Source organism: Pagrus pagrus, assembly GCF_965226575.1.
Source record: "Pagrus pagrus genome assembly, chromosome: 14".
NCBI lineage: Eukaryota > Metazoa > Chordata > Actinopteri > Spariformes > Sparidae > Pagrus > Pagrus pagrus.
The window spans coordinates 20,178,493-20,204,618 of record NC_140198.1 but is presented as its reverse complement, the minus strand read 5'-3'; the positions used below and the strand labels follow the sequence as shown (position 1 = coordinate 20,204,618).

At 40.6% G+C, this 26,126-nt stretch overlaps 2 protein-coding genes across 2 annotated transcripts; both read right to left on the bottom strand.

Annotated features, from left to right (window-relative positions):
* Positions 1–1,970: 1,970 nt before the first annotated feature.
* ltn1 (listerin E3 ubiquitin protein ligase 1) lies at positions 1,971–15,255 on the bottom strand. Its single transcript, XM_084373498.1, has 32 exons — positions 15,117–15,255; positions 14,696–14,902; positions 14,404–14,502; positions 14,017–14,247; positions 13,868–13,920; positions 13,582–13,762; positions 12,959–13,132; positions 12,593–12,783; positions 11,972–12,119; positions 11,625–11,882; positions 11,147–11,461; positions 10,676–10,888; positions 10,484–10,525; positions 9,833–10,022; positions 9,491–9,730; positions 9,256–9,409; positions 8,976–9,126; positions 8,651–8,861; positions 8,376–8,532; positions 7,930–8,043; positions 7,697–7,824; positions 7,466–7,601; positions 7,207–7,351; positions 6,707–6,920; positions 6,013–6,250; positions 5,514–5,591; positions 5,192–5,378; positions 4,271–4,436; positions 3,957–4,177; positions 3,527–3,721; positions 3,160–3,327; positions 1,971–2,782 (listed from the first exon to the last, which is right to left on the bottom strand). The coding sequence occupies exons 1-32, from the start codon at positions 15,156–15,158 to the stop codon at positions 2,720–2,722; spliced, it is 5,310 nt and encodes a 1,769-aa protein (XP_084229624.1). The 5' UTR covers positions 15,159–15,255; the 3' UTR covers positions 1,971–2,719.
* Positions 15,256–17,480: 2,225 nt separating this feature from the next.
* Positions 17,481–24,307, bottom strand: tmem135 (transmembrane protein 135). The gene is made up of 15 exons (XM_084374234.1): positions 24,121–24,307; positions 23,521–23,648; positions 22,872–22,964; positions 22,674–22,707; positions 22,499–22,564; positions 22,145–22,191; positions 22,018–22,059; positions 21,748–21,927; positions 21,588–21,657; positions 21,322–21,489; positions 20,999–21,062; positions 20,793–20,869; positions 20,518–20,616; positions 19,729–19,796; positions 17,481–19,509 (listed from the first exon to the last, which is right to left on the bottom strand). The coding sequence occupies exons 1-15, from the start codon at positions 24,256–24,258 to the stop codon at positions 19,374–19,376; spliced, it is 1,410 nt and encodes a 469-aa protein (XP_084230360.1). The 5' UTR covers positions 24,259–24,307; the 3' UTR covers positions 17,481–19,373.
* Between the last annotated feature and the right edge of the window lie 1,819 nt (positions 24,308–26,126).

Below are 26,126 nucleotides of genomic sequence, written 5' to 3'. Positions count from 1 at the left end.
CAAGTGTAGACGATTTCTCCAGTGAATGACTGTATAGTGACCCTCTAAACTGTTCAGTTTGTAAAACAGAAATAGTTTAAAGGCACTTAATTTTTATTACTTTTTAATAAGTTTTCATTTTTATTACATTTTTATATCCATTTTCAGATATTTTCAAAATATCTGAAATCACTTATCTCCGCGTCGACTGGAAGCCGTCTAAAAAAAAATACTTCCTCTTAGTCAGGTATGTTAGCAACATTTAATCTGGGTCTCTGAATGTCACAAACGACAGGTTCCAGCATTGTGTCTGAATTTATTCATCAAATCCATTTGAGTAATTAAAGATGGCACATTAATAATCCCTGTGGGATCCCTTATTAAATCCCTTTTAATATTCCCCATTAATTATTTGGATGATCTGGGAATTTATTTGTCAGGAGAGCTAAATGAAACAGAAAACGTAACAATAAAATTGTGATCTTTGTTAGTAATTTAACCTCCCTAGATAGTCCGGATCAGTAATCTCTTTTCTCTCAGGTTAATGTGTACACATCTCCACACAGTTTACTCTTGTCCCCCACAGCCGTGTCTTGGGCTTATGCTGCCATCTCCTGGTAAGGGCTGACCTACATTGTGAAAAGAATAAGGCTGCACAGAGGACTGTACTGTAGTTCATAACATTTGCACCACTGCTTAATCAAGCAGATAATGAGCAATAAGATTTGAAGCTGTCTATGTGTGTGTGTGTGTGGGTGTGTTGTGTGTCAAAACTTGTGAGACGGGGGGATTTCAGTATAAATATTTATGCCCGGCAAACAGATCAATGGCTATTAAAAAGGTCAAGGGCAGATGATGATGGATGCCGGGCTGTATGTATTGATAAAATCTGACCGCAATAATAAATTACAAATGCACAAACACCCAGGCATAGACGGCAAAGCAAACGATAGGGATTAATTCATTGATCATGCTTAATCTGTCATAATTAATTCCATAGGAACAACTGTGATGAGAGCACGCCTCCATTAAACAGATAAATTATTCAACATGAGGAGGAGGAGGTGGACCCAAGATAAATGAGTGTGGGAGACTGGAGCCAGCAGTCACAGGCTGAGGCTAATTACAGTCTTTTCTTGGAAACTAGCACAGGTTAACTTACAGTAACAGTTGTATGGAAATATCATATAACTGTAATTGGAGGCTCAGGTTAACATAACAGTTCACGGAAGCACTTGGGCTTCATTACTGTTCACTTTGACTAAATTGATGGCATATTGTAAATGTCACATTTGTTGACCTATATAGCCACTTCTTCATTTTTAGCACCGAGCTGGTCCCAGTTGGAATCAAATATCTCTGCAGTCCCAGTAGGTTTACCTTTAAACTAGGTACATTTCTTCAGTTTGTTTCTTTTGTGATCATTAAGTCGTTATATTTACAGAACTAATTCATCAAAACTGCAGTATTCTAGATAATGATCGTCATCAAGGTATAAAAGAGGCTAGCTTTTGACAAAGGGATTTAATGAATCATGAGCATAACAATACACCTGGGGCCAGATGTATAAAAACTTTGTGAGTTCAACAGTAAAAGTCTGTGTGTGCACAAAGTAAAAATATGCATGAACAGTCTTTGTGCCAGATATTTATATACTCCTGCATATGCATTGTTCTGTAAGGCAGCCATTGGGAAATGTAGACACTGTATTTTGTTCTGTACTCAGTCTGGTAGCTGTAACGTCATGTAGGGCGTGCTAGTTCAGCCTGTCGTCTTGTTAAACAAAGCTATTAAATGAGTCTTCATAGATGATAATTAATGGTAATACACAAAACTATAAAGCTTTGACATAACTCGCTGCAGTCTATTACATTCAGATCAGCTCAAGCACGTTACAATTCATTTTTACAAATCAGTTTCTGTGTGGAACGTGGTTTACATATTTTCTGTCTATGTGCTTTGTTGAATCAAAGACAACATGCATCTGTTGATAATATCCACCTGGTTGTATTTTATTTACTTTCCAGCATCATTTACAGCTGTATGCAGGCACAGGGAAGGACACATATCACATTAGCTTCTGATATTTGTGAGCAGTGGCATTTAGAAATGAAAAACCTAAACCCTAAAGAAGCTCCCTTTCTTGCTTTTCATGTGTGATCTCTCCATGTCATAATATAATAAGGCATGTCACTAATCAGACATAATTTATTTACACTCCTAAATATTAGGAAAGATTTGTGAAACCTGGGCATTGCAGTACTTGGATTATCTTTTTTTGTTTGTTTTTAAAACGACTCACTTAAACTGGTGTTTATATGAAGCACCTGGACAGCTTTGGTGTTCCCAACTTTGTGATTCTGCCTCTACACACCTGCACGTTACAAAGAAAAATTAAGTCAAGAAAAAGGATAAAAACTTCATTAATAATAACAAAAAAAAACAACTGCAGGGACCATCTGATGCTGCACATTTACAGCACAGTAAAGAACTGGTAAAAAACTGCTGACAGTTTATCAACCCTCACTGCTGATTGTGGAGATAAAAGTCACCAATTCTCACTAGATTTTACTGTACCTTCGCTCAAACCTCCACTCAGCACATGAAACATGATTTTCTGAACCAAACAATGCCCCCCGGCGTTGTGATCTAATAAACTTTCAATAACCTCCTTTGTGTAATCACAACCGATACAATACTGCTTGATTGAAGAAGTGTCAATCTTTTGGCCGACTGCATGTTAGAAGAAGGTTTCTCTGCACAGTGGACAGGTGGACTTGTTGCTGGAAGTGAACCATTTGTACTGTGGGAAGATGAGAAAAAAAACATAGATTAATGTTAAAGACAACAACAAATTAATGTCAGCGAGCAAAGTATGTTGACTTTAAACTAAATGTTGTCATGCATTGAATTGTGTCTGGTATTTGTGTGATTTGAGAGGGAAAGTGTGCGTGACATAACCAGCGTGGGCTGAGGATTTATGAATTATGCCTTCAAATCCTCATAAAACATAATTTATGCAAGATTACTCATACATAGCCGAGCTGCAGTTTGTTGCCATTGCTATTGTTCCCTCTCTCTTATCAAAGATTTTAAAAAATGCTTAAAGTTTATCATCATATCATAAGATCCAGACAGCCCACCACTGGATGTAACATGATCTCTACACATAAGTCTCACCAAACATGCTGAGTGGAATTTTTTCTTGCAGGTGCGGCATCCCTTCTTGGGCAGAGAGTAGTTGGAGCCGTGGATGACAGAGAAGCAGATCATACAGTCCTCGATCCCCTCGAAGCGCTTATCCACGTTGTTCTTCCACAGAGCCAGGCCCTCCATTATACTGCCATTCTGAACACACACACATTTACATCTTTCTGATTTGTTTTCTTTTTCAAAATAATCTTCACCACCCTCTTGCCCTGTACTGCTCAAGAAAATTTCACCGGTAGGGATTTAACCTAGCTTCAGGTCTTCAGATCCAAGAGCAGACACTACTTATAAAAAACAGCTTCTCGAGTTTATATCCACTGTGTGTCTGTGTTTCTACCTGGTGTGTAAGGTAGGTGCTCAGCTGCAGCATCCAGTTCCTCCACTGCTGAACGGCAACCCCCACGCGCCTCCCACTCTCGACAGCGATGGAGCCTAAAGGGTAGTTCTGTGGTAGCTGAATCACCAACTCGATGAAGATATCATCCACAGAATAGGTAGCAATCACCTCCCGAGCTGCTGAGCGGGCCTTCACCTGGGGAAAGAAGATAAATAAATAAATAAATACACTGTTTGCCTTTGCTATCGGCAGTCTTTCAGTCTAATAATCAGACATCTGCTTTACAATTTAACATCTGCCTTATTCCTGGAGAAATGCAACGATCAGGTATGCTGAGGTTATTAAGAAATTGGCACTAAAAACTAGTAAGTATTTAGAGGTACACACACACACACACACACACACACACGCACTGTATTTAGTAACTTACAGTCATGCTGTCAAACATTTGAGTGCTGGAGTGGACCGATGAGATCTCCTGCGCTGAAAGAACAGGACTGATGTATCTAATAGTGAACTTCTCCACAGCTGCGCTCACTCTCTTCTCCTGGCCGTTCCACCACAGCCGCACCATGGCAGGCAGGTCCTGCACTGTGCTGTAGTACACACTGCAGGCCAGATGGGGGAGCTCCCACTCAACGCTCTCGCTTTCTGCGGGCAAGACGCACAGGAGGGGAAATCTAAGCTTGTTTACATTTCACAGCCCGTGTACAGAAGTCATGTAGGTGTGTGAGTGTAACTTACTGTCAACAGCCAGAGACAGGCTCTCTGTGAAGAAGGTTCTGGTCTCCTTCGTCTCTGCACCCTGGCCCGGGTAGATGGGGTTCTCGGGCATCAGTTTGAAGAGGTGGAGGAGGAGTTTGTTGAGGGAGCAGCTTCTCTTAAGATACTGAGCATAATGGGCCCGCAGCTAGAAATAAATCAGAGGAGCAGTCAATACTAGGACAATAATTTGCTATTAACTTTAGTCTTCTCAGACATCATACAGACTTGCTGTGTTTTCATCTAGATGTCAAGCAAATCTGAAGTGACCTTTTGAAACGTCGCAAAGAAAACACGTTTGTTTACATGGACTGTTTGGAGCGAATAAAACAAGCAATGCAATGCCTAGTTTTATCAGAAACTGGCAGTTTAGACTACATTGCACATTGCCATAAGAGTAGAAGAGGCAGAGGTTGTGAACCGTAAAACAAAACCAGTTGTTTGCCAACCGGCAATAAACCTCGAGAAGAGAAAGGATGAGAAGAAGAAGAGGACAAAGAAATAGTAATAGAACCAAAACTATTCGCCTTGGCTAGCTACAAGACAAAAATCAAGAGGAGGGAAAGAATCTGTGTTGACGCTGTCGACCCTGAAAACTTCTTCTTATACTCTGGTAGCGGAAACAGCTGATAAGTCATATGAGTTGGATGTTAGGAGAAGTTTTTTTACATTTCTCATTAAAGGCATTAACACGTTTCCACAAACAGCAAAAACCACCTTGAGCGTGCATGAAACCTTTTTGCAAAATGAGAGAACGTTACCACTGCGATACTCCAAACTGCACATGGAAACATGGCTACTCTCTTCATGAAAGTTAAACAAGTGAAGATAATTAGAAGAAGAAACAGCAGACATATTGTACAAAGCATCTGTTAATCTGAAGCAGGCCTTATCATGACTCACATGTGAGGGTGAGGATTTGAAAAAGGTGAGGAGCAGCTTCCAGGCCAGTAAATAGCCCAGGATGCACGAGTACTCCACACTGAGAGGCTGGACCACTGCAAATTCTCCTACTTGAAGTCCTGCCAGGATGCTGTCACACAGCTCCTCACAGGTCGACAGGGCGGCCATCAGAGACGCTGGAGGAGAACTGAACACAAAAATAAACTGTATCCTGTACATATTTTTTCTGCTACTGTAAGAACTCACATGACAATACTTAGAATCAAGCAACTATCATGTATGTGTAAAACCCACAGTAATATGATCTCCCTCATTGACTTACAGACATGGCTCATCACTATCATCATCAGACTTGCTGTTGTCTCCTTCTCCATCACACTCAGGCAGCTGAGGCATCACCCTGTAATGACAATAAGCAAGTATGTTCATTTTAGGTTTTTATCTTGTGGTTAGCATGAGGTGATGATTCTCAGGGGCTTAAAGATCTCAGAGGACGTGTATCACTTGAACTTGAAAGGTCCAGTGTCTAGGATTCAATGGCATTAAGCAGTGTGGTTGCAGATTGCAACCAATGAGATACCCCTCTCCTTAACTTCCCATACGGTGGTCAATAAAAATGTTGAAAATGTGAAAGGCTAGAAAGATTATTACAGAAACATGGCGGAAAACCCACTTTCCTTGTCGGAAAATGTTTTTGTTTCAGGTGATTATACACTAATGAAGACATGATTACAAAATAATATATTCCATTTCTGTGCCTAAATCCTACAAACTGGCCCTTAAAGGAAAAGTTATCCATACTCTCAAAAAAAAGTCCTTACTTTTCTAACAAGTGGTAGACGGTCATCTGCAAAGGCCTGGCCTTAAACAGCAGCAGAGGACAGAAAGTGTTGAGTAGTGTCTGTAGGGGCTCTGGCAGGTTTGTATTCTGGTCCACGATGAAGCGCGGGGGCAGGGAGTTCTGTTTTAGCTGCTGCACAGGCACGTATGTCAGAGCCACACCGACTGACTGCAGCACCGCCAAAGGGAACACAGGGTCGTCGGGTTCAGTGAAGGCATCTGCATTTAGACAACAAACAGACAGAAGGACTGTGACTGTTGCACACAGTGATGATATAAATTTGTCTTAACTGCTTTTATTTTGTAATGGCAGGTTTGGAACGAAGACAAACATGTAAATGTTGTTCATTTAGGATTTGTTGTTGTAATACCTTGCAATATGCTCAATATAGTGGTGGAATGTAACTACGTATATTTACAGAAGGGGTATTTAAGTACAAAGTTGAGATACAACCGTGAGTATTTCCGTTTTATGCAATCGTTTACCTCTACTCCACTGCATCTCTGTACATTAAGCTTGTAGTGGAGATTTGTTACAGTGTGGTATTAGTACTTTAACTGAAGTAAATGATCTGAACACTTCTACGAACGGGTAAATGAGAAGCAATTATTGTCAAATTTGTTTCTCAGAGATTATGCCATACCGCCTAAAATAAAATCCACACACACACACACCTGTGATACTAAGGGGCAGAGGCAGCAGCAGGTTGTAGATTCCCTCTACGAAGAAGTCCGCCCATTCACCAGCCAGTTCTGACGGCAGCTTCTCCAGGACTTCGGGCGAAGATGATGTGAAGAACTGGTTCAGATTCACTATCAAGGCCGCATTCTCACACACAAACAACTGCACCCATGGGTTCCACAGACTGCGCACATTCTCGCTGGCAACCTGAGATTGAAAGAAAGCAAATAAAGTGGGTGAAAATGTATCACCAAAAATATGTAGAAGTGATATTTAAACCACAAAGCATTCTTTTTTATGAGGAAGCAGCAGAGTAGCATATTGAGTAACAATAGACCTGAGCTCAACAGTTCAACACCCCATGACAGGAGGCATCCACCCTGCCTCATTGTCCTGGAAACTAAATCCTTACAAGCTCATGGAGACACTACTCCACGGCTGACCCTGACCTCAGAGTCACAAAACAACACAAAGCATATGATCTCTGTCTCACCTCCAACCAGGCTAACATGGAGCAGAGCAAAAAGTCCCACTGGCTGCCCCCGAGAACTGTCGAACGATGAGTCACCAGCCAGGACAGGAAACGCATCATCTCCACAGTCAGGTTCAACTGTTCTGGAGTTGCTTTAGACAGGTCACTGAAATACAAAGACAAATAAAGATATATGAATAAAGATTATCTATACTTCAACAATGTTTCAGGAGATATTAATAAATATAAAAATGTGTAAATGTTTTAGTGATTACATCACCTGCCAAAGAGGAACCAGTCCTCCTTGCTGTTCCTCCACTCCATCACGGTGGCAAGGTTTGCTTGCAGGACCTCCTCCTCTACTTGTGTGTTGGCTTTTAGACAGCACAGCAGCACCGCCAGACATCCATACACATCTGTGACACACAGCCAAAAAATATTATTATTATTTGCTTTGTTCAAAATGCCTACATGTGCATTTGTGTGCGTGTGTTTAAATGTGTATTCTCACTATCGTTCTCTTGCCAGTTGATTATTCCAGCAGTAGCCAGAGCAACGAGAGTCTCTCTGTCTTCTTTGGTCATGGTGGGGCAGAGCACCTGGAGCGTGCTCAGTTTGCTTTGAGACACTGGGAACAAACTGAGTAAAGACAGACAATATTCAATATGTAAAATCATGATAACAGTAGCCATATAAAGGCTTTGAAAGTGAAAATTAAATGACACGAACATGTAAATTATTAACCTGTCAGCGCTGCCGTAAAGCCTCCTCACAGTCGCATTGTGAGTGGCTGCCAAGTTGTTGGTGAAGATGTAGTTTTCTAGAGTCAAAGACCATAGACCTCCATCCTCTACTGACCTACAGGGAAACAATACGCATATATTCAGTGGATAGTTCAAATAATTGCCTAGGAAAGTAATGATGCACAAAAATCAGTGCAGATACATTTTTCATCTAGTTTCATCAGGGGGGGTTTATATTTTTTACATTTCTTTTCATCCATCTGTGTAATCAGTTATGTTTTGATAGATTTCCAGATCATGTTAAGTCCGACAAATTATTCAGGGGCTCTGCAGATCAAGGTGACTAAAAGTTCTGCTTATGTAGAAAATCATTACGCATCTTGATCTCGTGTAATCTTGATTTTAAGTTAATTCCTCCTTCGTCAAAAATCAATGAGTGTAGCTAACCTTGAGTAGAGTTTTTCCAGTAGATCTTTCATTGGAACCAGGCTGTGGAGACGTTCTGACAGGCCCCAGTCAGTCAGTAGACTGCGATAAGCAGACACTATAGCAGGGCTGTACTCGACCTCCTTACACCACTGTAGTGCGTACAACAGCTCTGAAACTGTTAAAGAAAAATATACATATCCGAAAACATGTTAAAGCACATCATAGATTAACATATTTGTAAAAAGGGTAAATAAACACAAAGCTACAGACAAATGTCCTGTGTGTTTGTGTACCTGTGTGCCTGAGGTTTGGCAGGTGTGAAGGACATTCTACCTCCTTTTGGTCAGGAGGTATGAATGCAACAGACCGGGCCACCCTCCCCAGCAGGGCGCAGGCACACAGGTGGGCCGGCAGCCTGGTTGACACCCTAAACTTCCAGGTGTCCATGGAGGATTTTTCATAGACTCCTCGGTGACGGCTGGCCAGTAAGGGGGCTTTGACCCACTGCAGAGGACATAAAAAAGTGAAAGACCAATGTGTAAATGTCACCTGGAAGCGGTATCCATCCACAGATAGTTCTTCATAACTAATAGGTGCCTGAGTTATTTGCCAGCTCACCTGAGGAGGTAAGGCTTGTCTGATTCTTGTCCATTCTGTCTGGTTGGGCATCAACTGGGTAAAGAACTGGACGAGGAGGGGGGAGTCTTGATCGCAGACAGAGATGATTGTCTCCACTAAGCTTTGTACAGCCACAACTAGAACCTGTAGACTAAAACGTACGCCAAGAAGAGTTAGTTGGAGCCACAACAAAGTTTTGAGACAGATTCTTAAGAAATGGCTGAACCTATACCAACACAAATCGATATAAACACTACATCAGAGGAAGGTGTTTTGTTACCTTTTGATGTCCAGAGAGACGGTGAGTAGTTGATTTGTCACCCAAAGGGCTGCACTGTGCAAGAAACCTCCTTCCTTGACCTCATACTCAGAGTGTTGGACCAATGACTGGACCCCAGCTGCACACACTTTCCTCAGCTTATCTAAAAGAGAGTCTTTTGAAGCAATATCAACAAACATTAGTTATTTAGCTTATGTGACAGGTATATATGTTTGTGAACTGTGCCGGTACCTACCAGACAGGTGACTGTGTGTTTGATCTTGGGCAGTGAGCTGGAAGACAGTGAGCAAGAGTTCCTCAGCAGAGAGTAGCAGAAGACAGTCTTGTACTGAAGAGAAGAATGTGGAGGCCACATCACAGATGAAGGAGATGAGTGGCTCCATGTTGCCTGCATCTGACAGACTCTTGGTCTCGGACAGAGTGGAGTGGAGCTTCTCTAAGATCTTCTCCATGTACACCTCCCCTATCAGAGGCTCTGCGCAAGTAAGAACAGATAGCAGATGATAAGAAAATCCACAAAAATGTACATTTCTAGACGGAAAAGATTTTTTTGCTGGGCGTGTGTGTTTGTGTTCACCATTGTTATGGTGCTGAGAGAGGACCAGGCTGATAAGAGTCCAACTGTGGTTGCTTGTAGAAGAGGTGGAGCAGGAAGAGCTGCGTCCCACCTTGCACAGCTCCTCAGTCAATCCCAGGAGCTGCTCACCCAGAACTGAACCTTTCAGCCAATCAGCATAGCTCTGAAGAGCGTCAGCATCTGCACATGCCTGATAGGACGGACATTGGAGTTGCACATTTATAACAATGTAAATGCGGGGTATCAGTAGTGGGACTGCAACTAATGATTATTTTCAGTGTTGAATAATCAGCCAATTATTGTCATGATTAATCTTTTAGTCTTTAAAATGTCCAAGAAATTGTGATAAATGCTCATCCCAATTTCCCAGAGTTTTCAAATTGCTTCTCTTGTCCAAAATCAAAAGACTCTTCATTTACTATCAGAAATGACAAGGAAATACAGCAGATTCTCACGTTTAAGAAGCTGGAACCAACCAGCAAATGTTTGACATTTTAGCTTGAAAAATGACTGAAGCGATCAATTGATTATCAAAATAGTCGGAGATTAATTTTCTTGCGATTGACTAATAAGTTTATCAACTAATTGTTGCAGCCCTATTAAGTAGGTAAACCTTTTGATGAAAGTCTTTCCAAACAAAATGACACATACCCTCTGTATTATTTGCAGGATAATCCCCCACTGTAAATCCATCTGGAAAGCAGAGTGAAGAGCACGAATGTGAACACAGAAACAACAATAACAGTTGAATCTACAACCAAAGAAGGATCCTCACGTCTTATAGGCGTTAGACATGTAAATCAACAACAGGTTAAATGTTATGACATCTGCATTTTATGTTACCGTGGTGACGTGGTTGAGGATGCGGGTGGTCTCCTGCCGGCTGCAGCAGTAGAGCGCGCTGAAGACCATCTCCACCAGGTGCTCAGTGTCTTGGCGCCCCTTCTCAGCCAGCCACACCACCACCTGCTCCAGCAGGAACTGCATCGCTGGATTTCTGAGCTCGTCCCGCTGCTCACGGTTCTTTGTTGTTTTTTCATCCAACTCGACCAAGGTCTAAGCCAAGCATATTTTGAGGAAACAGTCAATTGCATTAAAGAATTCTCAGGGCTGTTAAAACTTAATACTTAATGTTTTAATGTGAAAGGACCAGTGTTTGCAAATACTTCAAATTGTTCTCTTCAAAGAGTTTCTTAAAGTGTACCATGTTTTTTTTATACTGATCTCATCCGTTTTACTAGAACCACCTTCAAAAGATAACAAACACGAAAATTAAAATACACTCTTTCCCACTGATCATCGAACATGACTTACACTGAAGACCCTGGGTGTGTGGAAAGACCGCAAGAGAAGGGAGAGGAAAACAAGATGTCTCTCTGACTTTTTCTCATTCACATGCACCAGGCACAGTTGGGCCAGCTGGCACACTACATCCTCAAAATGCTCGGTCTGTGGGGACCCAAGTGCCTTCTCGTTCACAAGCTCTGACGCCGGCTGCACAGGCCTCTCAACACCACCTTCCTCCTCAGCTCCAGTTTTCTCATTGTCCTCTGGCTTAGAGAAACACATCTTGACAGATTTCTTCTTCTGGGCGTGCTTTCTTTTTACTCTCTCGGGGTAACGCATTACCTGGATAGAAAGCAGAATAGAAGGGAATAGATTTATTTAGGCATTTTCTGTTTCACTTTGGCCACTTTTTAAGACATGAGTGGCTCTGACAGCCATATTGATTTGCTGTATCCTTTGTGCCAACATGGAGAATTTCCCTGAATTCTCAAAAACACAAACTTACCTGCAGCAAGGTGGCTACCCCTTCCAAAGCCTGTGGATCTGCGTCCTTGTTGTCGACATAACGCACAAACATAAGACCAAGCCCCTCCCAGAAGTCTGCAAGAAGCCCTTGAAAGACATCCTTGCCTTCATTTGCTTCACCTTCACTGTGTAACCCTGCTCTTTTCTCCCAGGAAACGAGCATTTCAGTGACCAGAAGGAAAAGAGGACCATTCTGAAGGGAGGTATTTGCCAGAGCCTTTTCCAGGAGTGGCAGAAGCTACAAAAAGACAAACACAACAATGTAAGAAAGCTAAGGACTTAAGTAGATTTAACATGATTGAAAAATTTAGGATTGTGTGATCCCACCTGCTGTGAAATAAGCATGGTCCGTAGTTTTTTCTGATCCTCCTCCTCTTCTGTATGCTGCAGTATGCAGTACCTCAAGCACTCAACAACAGAAGTCACTATAACGGCACTTTCTGATGGGCTTGTTGCTGCACGCTCACTAGACAGACTGAGAAAACACACAAACACTTAAGGTTATACAGTAGAGCTGCAATTAATGATTGATTCGTTGTCAACTATCAAATTAATCAGAAATGTTGATTTATATTGTCTAACAAGAGCAGCAAGTGCATCATTTTATATCTATATATCTAAAGTAATGTAAACGTTTGTAAATTCACATACAAAATGAATGCTCAATGCAATTAACAGTGTTCCACATTAAAAAAGGAAACTTTCTTCAAATGTGTATACTAAGAATTTAAATTATCAATTTTTTTATATTCCGATTAAAATGTGCATAGAATCGTTTATTTGATTTGAAAATGAAAAGACAATGAGTATATAGTCAATATTCATTTCCCTTTAAATTTGATATATGGTAAAAAATAAATTAGCATTTAGCCTAAGCATACATACACACGCACACACACACACACACACACACACACACACACACACACACACACACAGACAACTCACCCTTGTATGAATGATGTGAAGAAGGTGGTGTAGAAGTCCAACATTGGGTCAGTGACCTCTTGGGGCAGTTTGCTGAGGAGCGGCATTAGATTAGGGTGGAGTGCTTTAGCCATGCCTTTGCCACCATCTTTTAGCAGAGCCCAAAGTTTTGGTAAGAAGCCCTTTTTAGCATTCACATGTGTCCAGCAATCCTGAAATAGGAACAGAAAGATACAAAATTAGACGCAACCTTACTATGAATCTACATCGGTGTCTTAACATTTGTGACATGATTAGCACAGGTTAATATATCAGACAGACTAACATATGTCATAGATAATAAAATGCATTAGAATGTGAGAGGTAATCCTTTCAACACAAGCTTACAGGGATCGTAGACACAACGTGAAGAACAGCCTCCCACACAGGAGGCAGCACTACAGGATCTGTGTCGTCAACACTGAGGAGAACAGCGGGGCAGAGTCGCGCTGCTTCAGCCTGGACCAGTCCTGGAGTGTACTCACACAGAGCACACACCATCTCGAAAAATGCCCCTCGCACCTGTGGAGCAACACAATGTAGTAAGGCAACTATCTTCTTCACGACAGATCACTTATTATTATATATATTTATTACTATGATTATTATTATTACAACAATATTGTTACTGTATATCTGGCAGCACAAACAGACGTCATTTTTTGCATTTTATATTGCAGTCAGCTCAGGAGGTGTTAACTTTGCAAGATTAAAACATTTAATTTTTACTATTATACTATAAATTCTGATTTATTTACACTTTATCAATTTTTTATTTATTTTTTTCAGTTTGAACATGAAATATCTTGTCTTTGTACTGTATTCAATTGAATAAAGCTCGATGAAAACCATTGCATTCTGTTTTTATTTGCAATTTACTTACAGTCCTGACTTTTCTGGAATCAGGGTTGTACATGGTTACGCATTTCAAGTTCTGCTATAAGTACAACAGTTCAGTTCGGTGCCAGTACCTGCGGTGTCTTGTGTTTGCTGTACTTCCAGAACTTCCCAGAGTTAACAAGATGTGCTAGTCGTGGCTCCAGGGCGGTCCTGTCATCCTGGAGCAGCAGGGACAGCAGTCTCTTCACCCCCAACAGAGAACTGGTCAGCATGCGCACATATTTGGCTTCTCTCTCCTCTTCTGTTACACTTCTAGGGAACAGAGGGAACCAGTGACTCTGACAGAATATATTATCACTGTGTCAACACAGTGAGAGGAATGGACACAGAGATATCATGAGCTAAAGTTTAACTTACTGCGGATCGCTCAGCGTGTCTGCTGTCTCCTTTAACAAAATATCTTGAAGCACCTGCAATATATGAACACAAAATGTTATGCTAAATTTAGCTCATTAGATTAAAGCTCAATTCCCTTTGTCCACACTAAAGCCAACACAGCTACTCACGTTAAGGATCTCATCCTTGCAGAAGCTGAGAGCCTCAGGCTGTTTGGTGGGTGAGAAGGCAGCCTGGAAGGCCTGACACGCAGCAGAGGCTGCGGGTGTGTATGTGTCACACTGGGACAGAATCCAGTGGCCCATCAAGCTCTTAAGAAAGGGTGCCAAGCTGCGACGCACCTTCTGCACCAGCTGCTCAAAGGCCTGCTGGGTGGCCTCCCTGATCCGGCGATCGTGGTCCTGATAGACATAATGAAGACAAAACTCTTCTTATGTGGACACATCTCAAACACTTGAAGTCGCACACACTTAAATCTCATTAACTTAATGCATCTGTGAAATGGGATAAATAACTATCAATGTGACACGAAAGAAGGATTTCAGGGATCAGCTCACCACTGATATCTTGCAGTAAATCCTGGGCCAGTATGGCAATACACCTTTAACCTCTTCGGCATCCCGCTCCTGACACATGGACCCAAAGTCCTGCACAGCCTGTGGAGAGTACACAGTATTAAAACACACATCTGAACCATACAACATCCTCAGACTTAAACCCAATTCAAGATTGTTATTGGTGTCATTTGAAGTGTTAGATTAAATTGCATACGTTTTATTTATTAACATGGTTAGTACCTGGTTGTTACATGTGTTTAGTAAGTTGGAACAACTTGAAGTTCTTACTCACTTTAAGTCTGGTGACAACATCCCTCTTGGAGAGTTTCCTGAGCACCAGGCGGAAATCAGCATCTACCAGGTTGTCTATCTCCTCCGCGCCGTGGACAGCAGGGACATAACTCAGCTCTGAGTTGACCGTTGTGTCAAAGCCCACGAACCCCGGGATGACACCACCCTCCCGGGTCAGTACCTCAGCAGCTCGGCCGCTACTGGACGGCTGGTAACGGGAAGAGAAACTATTGGTTATCAAAAAAATCTCAGTAAAATGTGGTAGCGGATGTGTCTTGATTATGAAACAGTTCGGGGTCGGGCATCAGTCACACGTAGGGTTAGCTTAGCTGCCTGCTGGCTGCTGACATGAAGTTTATATTAGCTTGTGCTAGCAGCCTTACTTTAGCACATTACGTTAACTTACAGAAACCGGTACTTACCCGAACATTTCCTTTGGTTCGCTGTTTATTCTTACCCCCCATGGATACACATTAACCTTAAAAGTGTCCGTTTCAGAAGGTAACTTATTAATGAGTAGCTCTGGTAGTAGTAATGCTGGGGAATGGAAGCTACTGCTCGTGCTCATGCTGCACAACTGAAGACTTCCTGTCGAAATATTTCAAAATAAAGCGTCATCCTCAACATTAATCGCGTGTATGACATGAAGTAGCTATACTTTACAATAATATGCTCCGCTTTTTATTTATTCATTTATTTCTCCAGAAGTACGTGAAAATACGTGCATAGTCAAAAATAGTCCTTAAATCAATAATAATTATTTAAAATGACATGGTGTTAGTACATTTGAGTACAAGTGAGTACAATATATTCAAAATAGTCAAGACTATTCCATGATAAAATCAAGTATTTGCCTTTATACAGATGATATGCACCATAACGCCATACTGGTTATCGGGTCTTTACTGTTTTTTTCTCTTTTTTAAATGAGACGTATCACACGCTTTTATTTTGAATAGGAACTCAGAAAACAAAAGCACTTACATGTTTTTACTTGACACAGATACTCACTTCCGGTATGGATTTCTTCCCCTCATCTATTTGGAGTCAACTGAAAGCATTGTGTGCTCATCACTGCCCTCCATTGACACACTGCAGACACTGCAGCCCTGTAAATAATGGGACATGATTCTTTTTTGTCAGACAAGGGGGAGTTCATTTTGGCCTGAGAGGCCAAAAGGTCTTCAGGTGTCGTCTGCAGAGGGAAGGTCTTCAGGTGTCGTCTGCAGAGGGAAGGTCTTCAGGTGTCGTCTGCAGACCATAAATTTAGTCAGTACATTTCATAACAGTTGCTGTCTGTCAGGCTAGATTATTTGTGTATGGGTGGCCTGATGCAGACACTAAGGTCAGGAGTCTTGATGTTTAAAGAAAAAAAGGGGTCCTCCTTATTGGAAGTGATGTTTTTCATAGTAAATGTCATGGCATCCTGCTCATTTAGGAGGCATCCTCTGAGCATCACATCCAAGCTCATGGAAATTCAGCCATTTTCAAGGAACCTTATCACAGACAAGTATTGGCTTGTAAGGGGAATTTTATGATAGTGTGGTTAGGTGAAAGCTTTAGGTTTCCAAAATCATGAGAAATCATATAGTGGGACCCGAGAATATAAAACTGCATTGACATTTGAAGAAGCTGAAGTTGGCTTTATCTTGAACTCTGACAACTGAAACACCCAGCACTCTGATTATACAGCTAATGGACCTGGCTACAGATCTACAATAACATATTACATCGACAGAGCATCACACTGCTCAGCCTCCACCATGTCCCAGCATCTGTACTACATCAATGGATCGAAAGATGAACTGTCTAAATGACACACAATATAAATTCAACTTGTCAATGTGAGGTGACATGACAACATGAGGAGAGGACGACACATGGACACAGTACACGTACCTTACCTATAACTCTTTCACTAACTTACAAGCAAGCTTCATATGTAGAAGAGTTTATTTGAAACTTTGTTAAACAGCTTAGAATCAACTGTAGCTCTTCCATCTTCTTGTGACCTTGAGATATGCAGAAATGCAACAGAGTGAATGAGGAGTACGTGTGGATTGTCAGTGTGCCGTATTCCCAACAACTTAACTTGAAGAAATGTCGACTGTCTACTGCCCTGAGGATCAAAAGCCTAATGGTTGCTCTTTACATTATCTTTCTCCTCATCATTAAAATGATACGAGACCAAAATTAGTGCAGAAATCAAACAAGTCACACTTAGAATTAAAAAATATTTTAATATACACCCTTTTTACATAAATCAAAAACATTTACAGAATTGTATTATAATTGAGTAGATTTAGTTAATATGTCACTATTTTTTAAACACCTTGTCTATAAATATGAATTTTGCTCTGCATTCTTTACAATCATGGCTTCATGTATGGAGGTCAGGTGTGTCTAAAGCTGGGTTGTGTTAAAGAAGTGAAAGCAAAATTTCACATCAACAAACAGTAAATAATTGCCAGAAATTTGAGATGTGTACCAAAAGATTTTACACTTTTACAGTCTAATTATACGCAATCATTTCACATCTGGAATGAAAGTGTTCTGAATGGCGCCAAAGGGAAAAGACGTCATTTGCACTGAGCACAGAAATTTTACAGGAACCACTGAAGTGCCCACTGTCCCCATTATTTAATGAAGTGCAGAACCACTGTGACTATTTATCACTTAGTGAAAGATGTAACGCGTACTTTTCCGTCAACATGAAATATTCAAGTCAAAACATCTTTTTGGCAGACATCCTCATCTCTCAGCAACGAAAATGAAAAACAAAAGCAGACTGAGCTGTGTGCATTTTATTCACAGAAACCGATTCCTTGTTGCCTTCAGGCAAACACGTCAGTGTGACAACAAATTCTTCAGTAAACAATGTTTCGATCTGTGTTTCAATCTAATGTGGATTTTAAGCAACGGGGTTCACTCGGAACCGACACTAAATATTAATTAAAATGCAAACAGCCAACACCATTTTCTTGGAGCTCTTGTGAAACGTCCACATATTTAATTCAAACTGTGTTTAGCAGTATTAGTAAATATTTAACATTGAAGTCATTTCTAATCCAAACACTTTCCCGAGAGTGGGATGAAAAAGACGGAGCAGGTTGACCTTAACGATGCCTTTCTGAAATTTGTGAAGAAAATGTTCTTTATAGTGCAGAACTTTGATTTTAAAGAGCGTTACATGGATCTGCAATTCATCCTGTGCATCACATAACAAACTTGGCTGTTCAGTGTTCTACAGTGATGTAGCTCATGTAATACATTTGTAAATTAAAGGCTGTTGCGTAAAAACTTAGAAGCCCATTCTCTGATCGAAAGGTTTCTTATCACATCTGAACCGTTTCTGCAGTAAATAGAAGCTACATGTGTATGTGACTGTGAACCAGAGGCACCTATTTTATCTGTTCTATGCCATGTTCTCACTGCACCATCCACCTCCGGCCAAATCATTTATAATATATGATTACATGTTTCTTATTCAACATTCAATGTTTAATACACTTCAAATATACCAGTCTCTTTGAAAAATAGATTACGGGAGAGAAATGTGATTAGTGACACTCTGCAACCTGTAAATCCACATTTTAAAGTAATCAGGTTAGTGATCTGTGTGCTGTGAATGCATTCATTGACATTATTAGTCTCAATATAGCTTACAAGTAAACAACGGATTTATTACATGTTTCATTAGCTGTATTAATTGTAGATTTATGTGTCTTCAATGTAAAATTATTAGTTGTTTTTCCTCATTAAACGACATAAAAAAAATTGTATATTCTAATCACCATCTTCCCCATAAAATTATTGTCCAAATTCGGCATGGTCCTTGATGCTTTCTTTTACCCCATTATGCTCTACTGTAGTAATTTCTGTCAAGTGTTGTTTAAAGAAACACCCTAGTGTGTCTAACAGTGCAGATTTGGAAAACAAAACTCAACCGCATTGAGAAATCAATGAAATGCTGGAAAAAAAAATCACCTGCAACAGGTTAAAAATGGTGACTTTCCACCTGTGTTTTACATCCTATTTCACATCACAGACCACAATCTAAATACATCTCATAATCCCATAATCTAATGAAGAATAAAATATTTGATAAGGCTACATAATTATAAATATCATCAGTTGCATCCATCGTCTCGAAAAAGTACACATTCAGAAATGATCAGGGAATAATCTCAAATTCCTCCTCAGATATCACTGTGTCTATTCCAAAACGTTTAGTTAGTGAGTTTCACCCGCTGACATAAGCAACCATCCGATTAACCAAACTGTGTTCAGTCAGTTCAAACAGGTAACTTGCAAAATAAAGAAACATTACACTAAAAGGATAAAAGGAATGTTTTTGGATCCAAAGTGAAATCTTTAATGTTTTGCAAATTATTTCCTCAAAATGATGCGTTTCATTTATTTTACCAGTTACCTGTATGCATATAGTCCCCTTCAGTCGATGTGCTTGCGCAACACCACGCTTGACACTGGCTACACCTTGCTTTGGACAGGCCTTTTACATCCTCCAAAGCATATCCCATCACATAACACCAACATCACCACTTCTGAGTTGTTAGAACATCTTTTAAAAAATCCATAAGTTACTCAGAAAGAACAGTCAGAACTGTCCATTTCCTGTTGAGGTAACCCTAAAACCCATCCCAGAGCTCGGCCCCAAATCATCCGAGTTGGATGTCGGCTCCCGGTGGGAGCATGGTGGTGAAACGAGGGTCCAGTTTGGGCACAAAGCCTTTAAAGTCCCTGGAGGCCTGAGTCCCAAACATGTCTAGAACCTGTCTGTTCATCAGAGCAAATCTAGGAGAGGAGACAGAAAATCATCTCTGTACCATCATGAAAATTACAACTCAGCGGATTGTACAGAGGACAGAAAGAGTCCGATTATAGACAATCTATCAAGACAGGATTAGATCAAATTGTTTACATGCTATGGGTCAATTTCAAAATAAAACATTTCAGCTCACTTGTTATTTATAACAGATTCTCAAAATACAAAACAAAAAAAACCACTCCTACCTGCCCTTAGTCAAACGCAGCAGGAACTTCCAGTATGTAGGCCTGAGGTTCTGCACTTCCATGACGGCCTGTGTAACAGTAATGTGTCATACATTATATCCTTACTCAGCAAAAAAAAAAAAATATAGAAATATATATAATTATGAGTTGGTTCAGTTCAGTTTTATTAGTCATATGTAGCTTAACACAAGGCCATCAGTACACTGAAATGTGTTGAGCAGCACCAGTCATGTGAAGATGAAATAAGATTAAAAAAACATATTCATTTAAAACAGCTACGAGAAACTCAGTTTGTGTTGATTCTGGCGACCCCTGTGGACAAAAGCAGTAAGAGCACCATCATTTCCTGACAAAGATCTTGATCTGGCTGGTGCATGCCAGTTTGTTTTTTGTTTTTTTGAGCAAGTGAAAGAATGATGAGACATATCTTTAATACTTTTTTTTTCTTTTTTCAACACAGTTGTTTGTAGGATGCACAGTGGTGACTTAATGCATCTATTTATGGCTATGTAAGATTAATGATGGTTAGCTTTCATACACCTACGTCACATGTAATCCTACAGATGTGGCTGCCCAGTTATAGAAATTTTTTGTTAAGCTTAAGATAGAGTTATCAGTATTCCCTAGTAATTTTATAACTTCATAATAATAAACCAACAAGCCATCGTAAAATGCTAGATTATTAGATAGTTGTTCTGCTGCCGTCTGGCAATACAAAAGGATCCATAGCCATAACACCAGACTACAGAGCCGGGCGTCAGTATGCGTGTTTGTGTACATGTTACTTACAGCTTGGAAACAGATAGCAGTGGAGACGGCATATAGGACTGTGTCTGCATGGGGGAAGTAGGGGAACCGTCCGGCCTCAATGCCCTTGAAGTACATGGTCTATGGACGGAGAGACAGAGTGCATGTGCTGTTAATGATAAACTGTCCAATACAGATAAGCAGACAAGTACAATAACACCACCCTGCAAAACAATTTTTGGTTATCTGTTTTGACGAAAATACGGTGCTTATCAGAAAATGATTTGTCTGCTTCATGCTTAGATATTTTCTTTTACCTCCACCAGCTTCGTGAAGAGATACATGGATATCGTTGTACTTTTGTAGAAGAACATTGACATACCAGCCAGGAAGCCTTGAAAAACAGCGAGAAATGCAAACAGACAACTATCACACAGAGTAAATCAGCTGGGATATAAAAACAGGCCAGAGCAGGATTGCCCTACAGTGACTTCATTTGACAGTTTAGGCAATCCTGCCTTACCAGCAATCAGTGCATGGAGTTCATCATCAATGTTTCGCAACCAGCGCAGCAAGCAGCTTGTTCCCTGTGTGAAAGAGGAACACACAGATAAAACTTAACAATGTAAAACTCACATGACAACACAAAAGAGGGGAAATGTAAATCAATCAAAATCTATCAAAAATAGAAATCAGATATTACAAATCAAATGTGTCTATAAGGTGATGGGAGGCAGAAATATCTGTTGTACAGCTGATATATTCTAGTACTTGGAGGCAGTTGTTTACCAACCTATATGCAAGAATTGAAGCAAGAAAGAAAACAGAAGAAAGTATGAAATGTACCTTGTAGATACTGACAAAGGATCCTAGAAAGGCCCCTAGCTGGAAGTTCTCTTTGTTGTAGAAGAGGGAGGGCAGCCGTGAGGGTTTAGTGAACATCTGTCTGAACGTTGAGGGCACTTTAAGACAACACTGAATCAGGTAGCCAACGCTGAACATCCTGACAAAACCCTGCACAATGCCACAAAAGAAAAAAAGTATTTAATACTGTGCATCTAATGATACATTTAATGATACAGAATTTGAGGATTTTTAAATCAGTGTCTTACTTTAATGCAGTAGGAAATGCAGTTATCCTGGTAATGTTTACAACATCTGTGCCTTGGACCCTTTTTGCATCTGAATTATTAAAAAAGAAAAAAAAAAGTAAATACTGGGCACTCTTTATAAAACCCATATGTGCCGGTGTTGAGGTGTGCATTCTCTCACATGGATTCTAGCAGTTCCCTGGTGTAGGCTAGCAGAGTTTTCCTCCTGGAGCTGGGCCTTTCTGCTGACGCCGGCGAGTCCTCAGTCTCTATAGCAGCTGTCCTCTCAAGGGGCCTTGTGCAGGTGTGTTCTGCTGCCGTGACAGAGTGAGTGGGAATCTCTTCTTTCCCAATGATGAACCTGCCACAGAGAACGCACACCACACCTGTGAGTTTTACCAACACAGCAGGAATCTAAATCAAGGCATTAGTGGAAATAGGGACCACTTACTTTAATGCAGAGAATGCAAAGCCTTTGAGACCATCTTTACTCCTGCAGCAAAAAAACACATTTAACTCCAAATGTGAGCATTCTCCTTTATGAATGTTTCACATTTGGCTGTGAGAGTTTGTCTGACCTGAAGTAGAACATGTAGAGAGATGCAGTGATGCAGAAGAGGAGCACCTAATGGGAAAAAGGGACAGAACAAGGGCATCAGGAAAGCAGGTGAAACGTAATCATCAGGCCATGCATATGAATATTTACACTATGCAATAAAATAGGGGCTGCTGGACATGTGGCGTAATCTACTGTACATTCGAATATTATTCTCCAGCTGGTAAAACAGTCGTGCGGAGGCGTGGCTATCTGATCACAGAAAGCTAAAGCAGACCTGAGAGCCTGTGACGATAGACACGACTCTCCCATATTATGTGCGATACAATTAAGCTCTCTTCACTCTCACCTCACCCAGACCTCCCTTTCATCTTACCTCGCCATGTCTGATGGGTTTGACCATGCCTCGTGTCACTGCCATGCGGAACAAAGTCTCAGTGGCCTGACAACAAGATTACAAGATTATACTATTACATATACATTATGTAGCGAAAGCAGATATATCTCATCAGGTATAACAATAACATTTAAATGAACAGAGTGGCTCTTACAAGATTTGCCATGTATATTGTCAGCAGCCCTCTCCTGGAGGGGAGAAAAAGACACAGAATCAATGTTTATCCAACAATTTTATTAGATCCCAAAAAAGAAAGTGCCATTTTTTGTGTTTTAGTACAAAACATGAACATACTTTCAGAGAGTAGGAGTGGCAAGAAAAGTCGAGTGAAAGTCAACAGACAGAATCTCACCTGCTCTTGCGCTCCACAAGGATGGCAATATAGGAGGCAGGCAGCGCCGAGCCAAACCCGGCAGACCAGGAGTTAAACCCTCCCAAAAGTTTCCTAAAGTTAGGAATGTACAGCATTATTGCACTGTTTGTTTGGTGGTTTCTGTTTCCGTCAACTGGAAAGCAGTGAACAGACTCAAGCACACTGTCAGCCCAGATTTTCTGTAAAGAAGTACTGCTTTGGTCAAATGTAAGTCTTTCTTTTCCTTTTAAATCAAAAGCAAAAATGTTATTTTAATATTTGTATGGTTTGCAAATGATTTATAAGGAAGGAAATGCCTACAACACATTTTTGTTGGACCTAAATGATACACACCACTGATTTTTTGTGAGGAACATTAAATGTTGACATTACATTTTGTTTACCAGAAAAATCCACAGGGCACATTTAAACAAGTCTGAACAAAGACACGTGACTGCTTAGCTTGTAGGCGTGTGTGAATTAGCTTATTTCACGCTGCTGTGTAAACCATTAGATCTTCAGTTTTAATAACTAACAGTCAAACTGTGTCTGTTGAGCTTCTGAAACCCTTGCATCTAATCTTGGTTATTTCAGCTGAGCTGTGTGATCGATAGTGTGCATCTGTGTGACATCTGCTGGACCAACTAACCTGAGAATGCAGAAGAAAACAATGTAGAGCCCTCCATTGGCAGTGAGGAAAGAGGTAGACCACAGGATCTCAGGGAGAAGCCTTTTTAAATAGTAATCCTTCTTCCTTCTCCTAAGAATTGCTGCTATCTGCAAAACACAGCACACATTTGGTTGCCAAACATTGCAAAATCATTTTTTTTAAAAATGGGATGATTATATGAACTTTGCACTGGGTACTGGCGGTTTCAGCAGCATTGAGGAATGCTTATAGTGCACCAAAATCTGTGAAAGGATCAGGGCTGACTGGTCAAACGAGTTAACTCCGGAATTCAGCGGTTTGCAGAACTTATCAGATGATGTTTTTCAGTTCACTGGTAATTAGCCTGTAACTCATGACTGTGTCAAAATGTGTTTTGTGTAAAGGCAACCTGGTGCAATGTTATTCCTCTTTTACAGACTTTGTTGTCGTGCATGAACTTGACCTTAGCCCCCGAGTGTAAGCTAGCGTCATGTCAGTTTACTGCTTGTCTAAGTAGTAACTAGTTAGCTTTACTTGGTTAGCAAGCTAACTTTAGCTTCAGAGTGTCCAAATATTTACAGGTCAAGCGGTGAAACTTACCAGGTAAAGAGGGGCGTATATTTTGAAGGAGACCTCCAGAGCACCCCTGGTTACGTCCACAGCGGCCTGCACACACGACGGGTTCCACGTATGGCCGATCTCGTAGCAGCTGTGCGGTATTTTGCTGAGGGCAGCCATGTCTGTACACAGACAGCCACGGCCAGGCACCAGCAGGAAGACAGCGAGCCGCTGCCGTGCGCGTGCACTGTGAGGGGAGCGCGGTCACGCAAAGGAGCTGTGGACGCGCACGGCGCTGTCAGACTGGACTCATGGATCTGTACACTGATGGTTGTATGGAAGCCCATTTCCGCTAGTTAGAGAAAAACTGATGATGAAAACGCCTTAATTAAAAGTAAAAATCATAACTTTGAGAGGAGAATGCATAATTATGAGACAAAACGTCAAAATGATTAGATAAAATGTCATGATTGTGAGATGAAAAGGCATAATAATGAGATTAAAAGACACAATTATGAGATATAAAGTCAAAATTATGAGATTAAAAGTCGTAATTATCAGCTAAAAAGGTTAAAAAAAGTCATAATTATGGGATAACTGTCGACTTTTTATCTCATAATTCTTTTTCATCAGGCTTATTTTTTATCTTTTGTTTAATTTGCCGTAACTGGGCTTCCACAGGACCATCATACTGGTCAACAAATAAATAATGAACCAGTGGTTTGTTGGAGAGATTTCCTTTACGATTTGGTGCGAATCAGCCTTGATTTAAATATGAAGTCACTTAATCATCTAATCATTAGTATTAAAAACCATAGGGACAGGTGGCACAGCTACAGTCAAAATTAATTTTACAAAATGTATGGATCATTTTTGGATAAGTATGAATAAATGTATCATGCCTTAAAGTCTGCCTTCAAAATGATTTTGCTCGTATAATATTAGTTCTCTAAACCTGAGGTCTCAAAATGCAATATTAGGAGACATGGCACTTGGGCAAAAAGCCCATTATTCATTAAAAACCAGAGTTAGAAAGATTAGTATGAAAGAGGTGGGTAGCTGTGTGACAAGATGTATGAGATTTGTTCTCTGCTACAATGCTACTATTCCCCACCTGCTCTCTCACTGTGGATATAGACCAACTAAATACGTAAATCTGCCTAAATCTTCAACTAAATGCCTAAATCTGGAATTAGATTAGGCTTAATCTGACACAAAGCATTAACCACCACTGTAAAAAGTGTGCCAAGCCCTGTTGGTGCTCAAATTGATGCATGTGAATGTAAACTCAGTGTTTCTTCCATACATCTGGTGACAGTGGGGATAATTATACCCTGCATTTGACTGTGACATAAAGGAACAGCACAAACAATGCAGAGCCACAAACCAATTTGAGAATAGCATGGTTTACGTTAAATATATGGACATCACATGGAATTTCCATCCCACAGTAAAGTGCTGGTCTGGGGCCTGTATCAGAATAAAAAGCACCGATGATTGTGTTGAAGGTGGAACAATGTGTTCTTCCTGTGGATTTATATTTCAGGGTGCTACAAGACAAAAGAACACAGTCAGCTCCTGAGCTGAACTTGACTTGACCCTGCAACCTGCAAGCACAAAACAGAATTATATAAATATAAGATGTACTTTTGTTCAGCCTTGTTGCTTTAAGGACCTTATTTTCCTGTAGAACCACATCATTACTCACATGTCTTTACTGCATATCTCTACAGTGCTTGGGGTGCAGATTGTACTGAGAGATTTGTAGGGATTATCAGCAATAGGGACCTCAAGGATCACACTCACCCAACCAAATGAGGGGGACAAGACCAGAGTGGCTAGTTATGTTGTTTGTGTATTAACAAGGTGTTCTGCATTGACTTTGTAAAGGCAGAGACATCAGTTCACCCACTTTGGTGTCTACGGTTGTAATGCTAAGAGGTGGTCAGCAGGTGTCAGCCTCACCTCTTTGATACAGGATGACACAAAACTGCAGTCTGAAAGATGTGGGGATGTTGGTGCACGGTTTAAAAATGTCCATTTGTTTC

What these genes read in the sequence shown, in the direction of transcription:
- ltn1 (XM_084373498.1), bottom strand. Translation starts at nt 15,158, where the DNA reads ATGGGGGGTAAGAATAAACAGCGAACCAAAGGAAATGTTCGG. An exon ending in GACACGCTGAGCGATCCGCA is followed by an intron (nt 13,763 to 13,867) that starts GTAAGTTAAACT and finishes TCTGTTCCCTAG; the next exon opens with AAGTGTAACAGAAGAGGAGA. An exon ending in ACACACCCAGGGTCTTCAGT is followed by an intron (nt 10,889 to 11,146) that starts GTAAGTCATGTT and finishes TGCTTGGCTTAG; the next exon opens with ACCTTGGTCGAGTTGGATGA.
- tmem135 (XM_084374234.1), bottom strand. Translation starts at nt 24,258, where the DNA reads ATGGCTGCCCTCAGCAAAATACCGCACAGCTGCTACGAGATCGGCCAT. An exon ending in CTCTACATGTTCTACTTCAG is followed by an intron (nt 22,060 to 22,144) that starts GTCAGACAAACT and finishes TTTTTGCTGCAG; the next exon opens with GAGTAAAGATGGTCTCAAAG. An exon ending in GCATTTCCTACTGCATTAAA is followed by an intron (nt 21,490 to 21,587) that starts GTAAGACACTGA and finishes GGCATTGTGCAG; the next exon opens with GGTTTTGTCAGGATGTTCAG.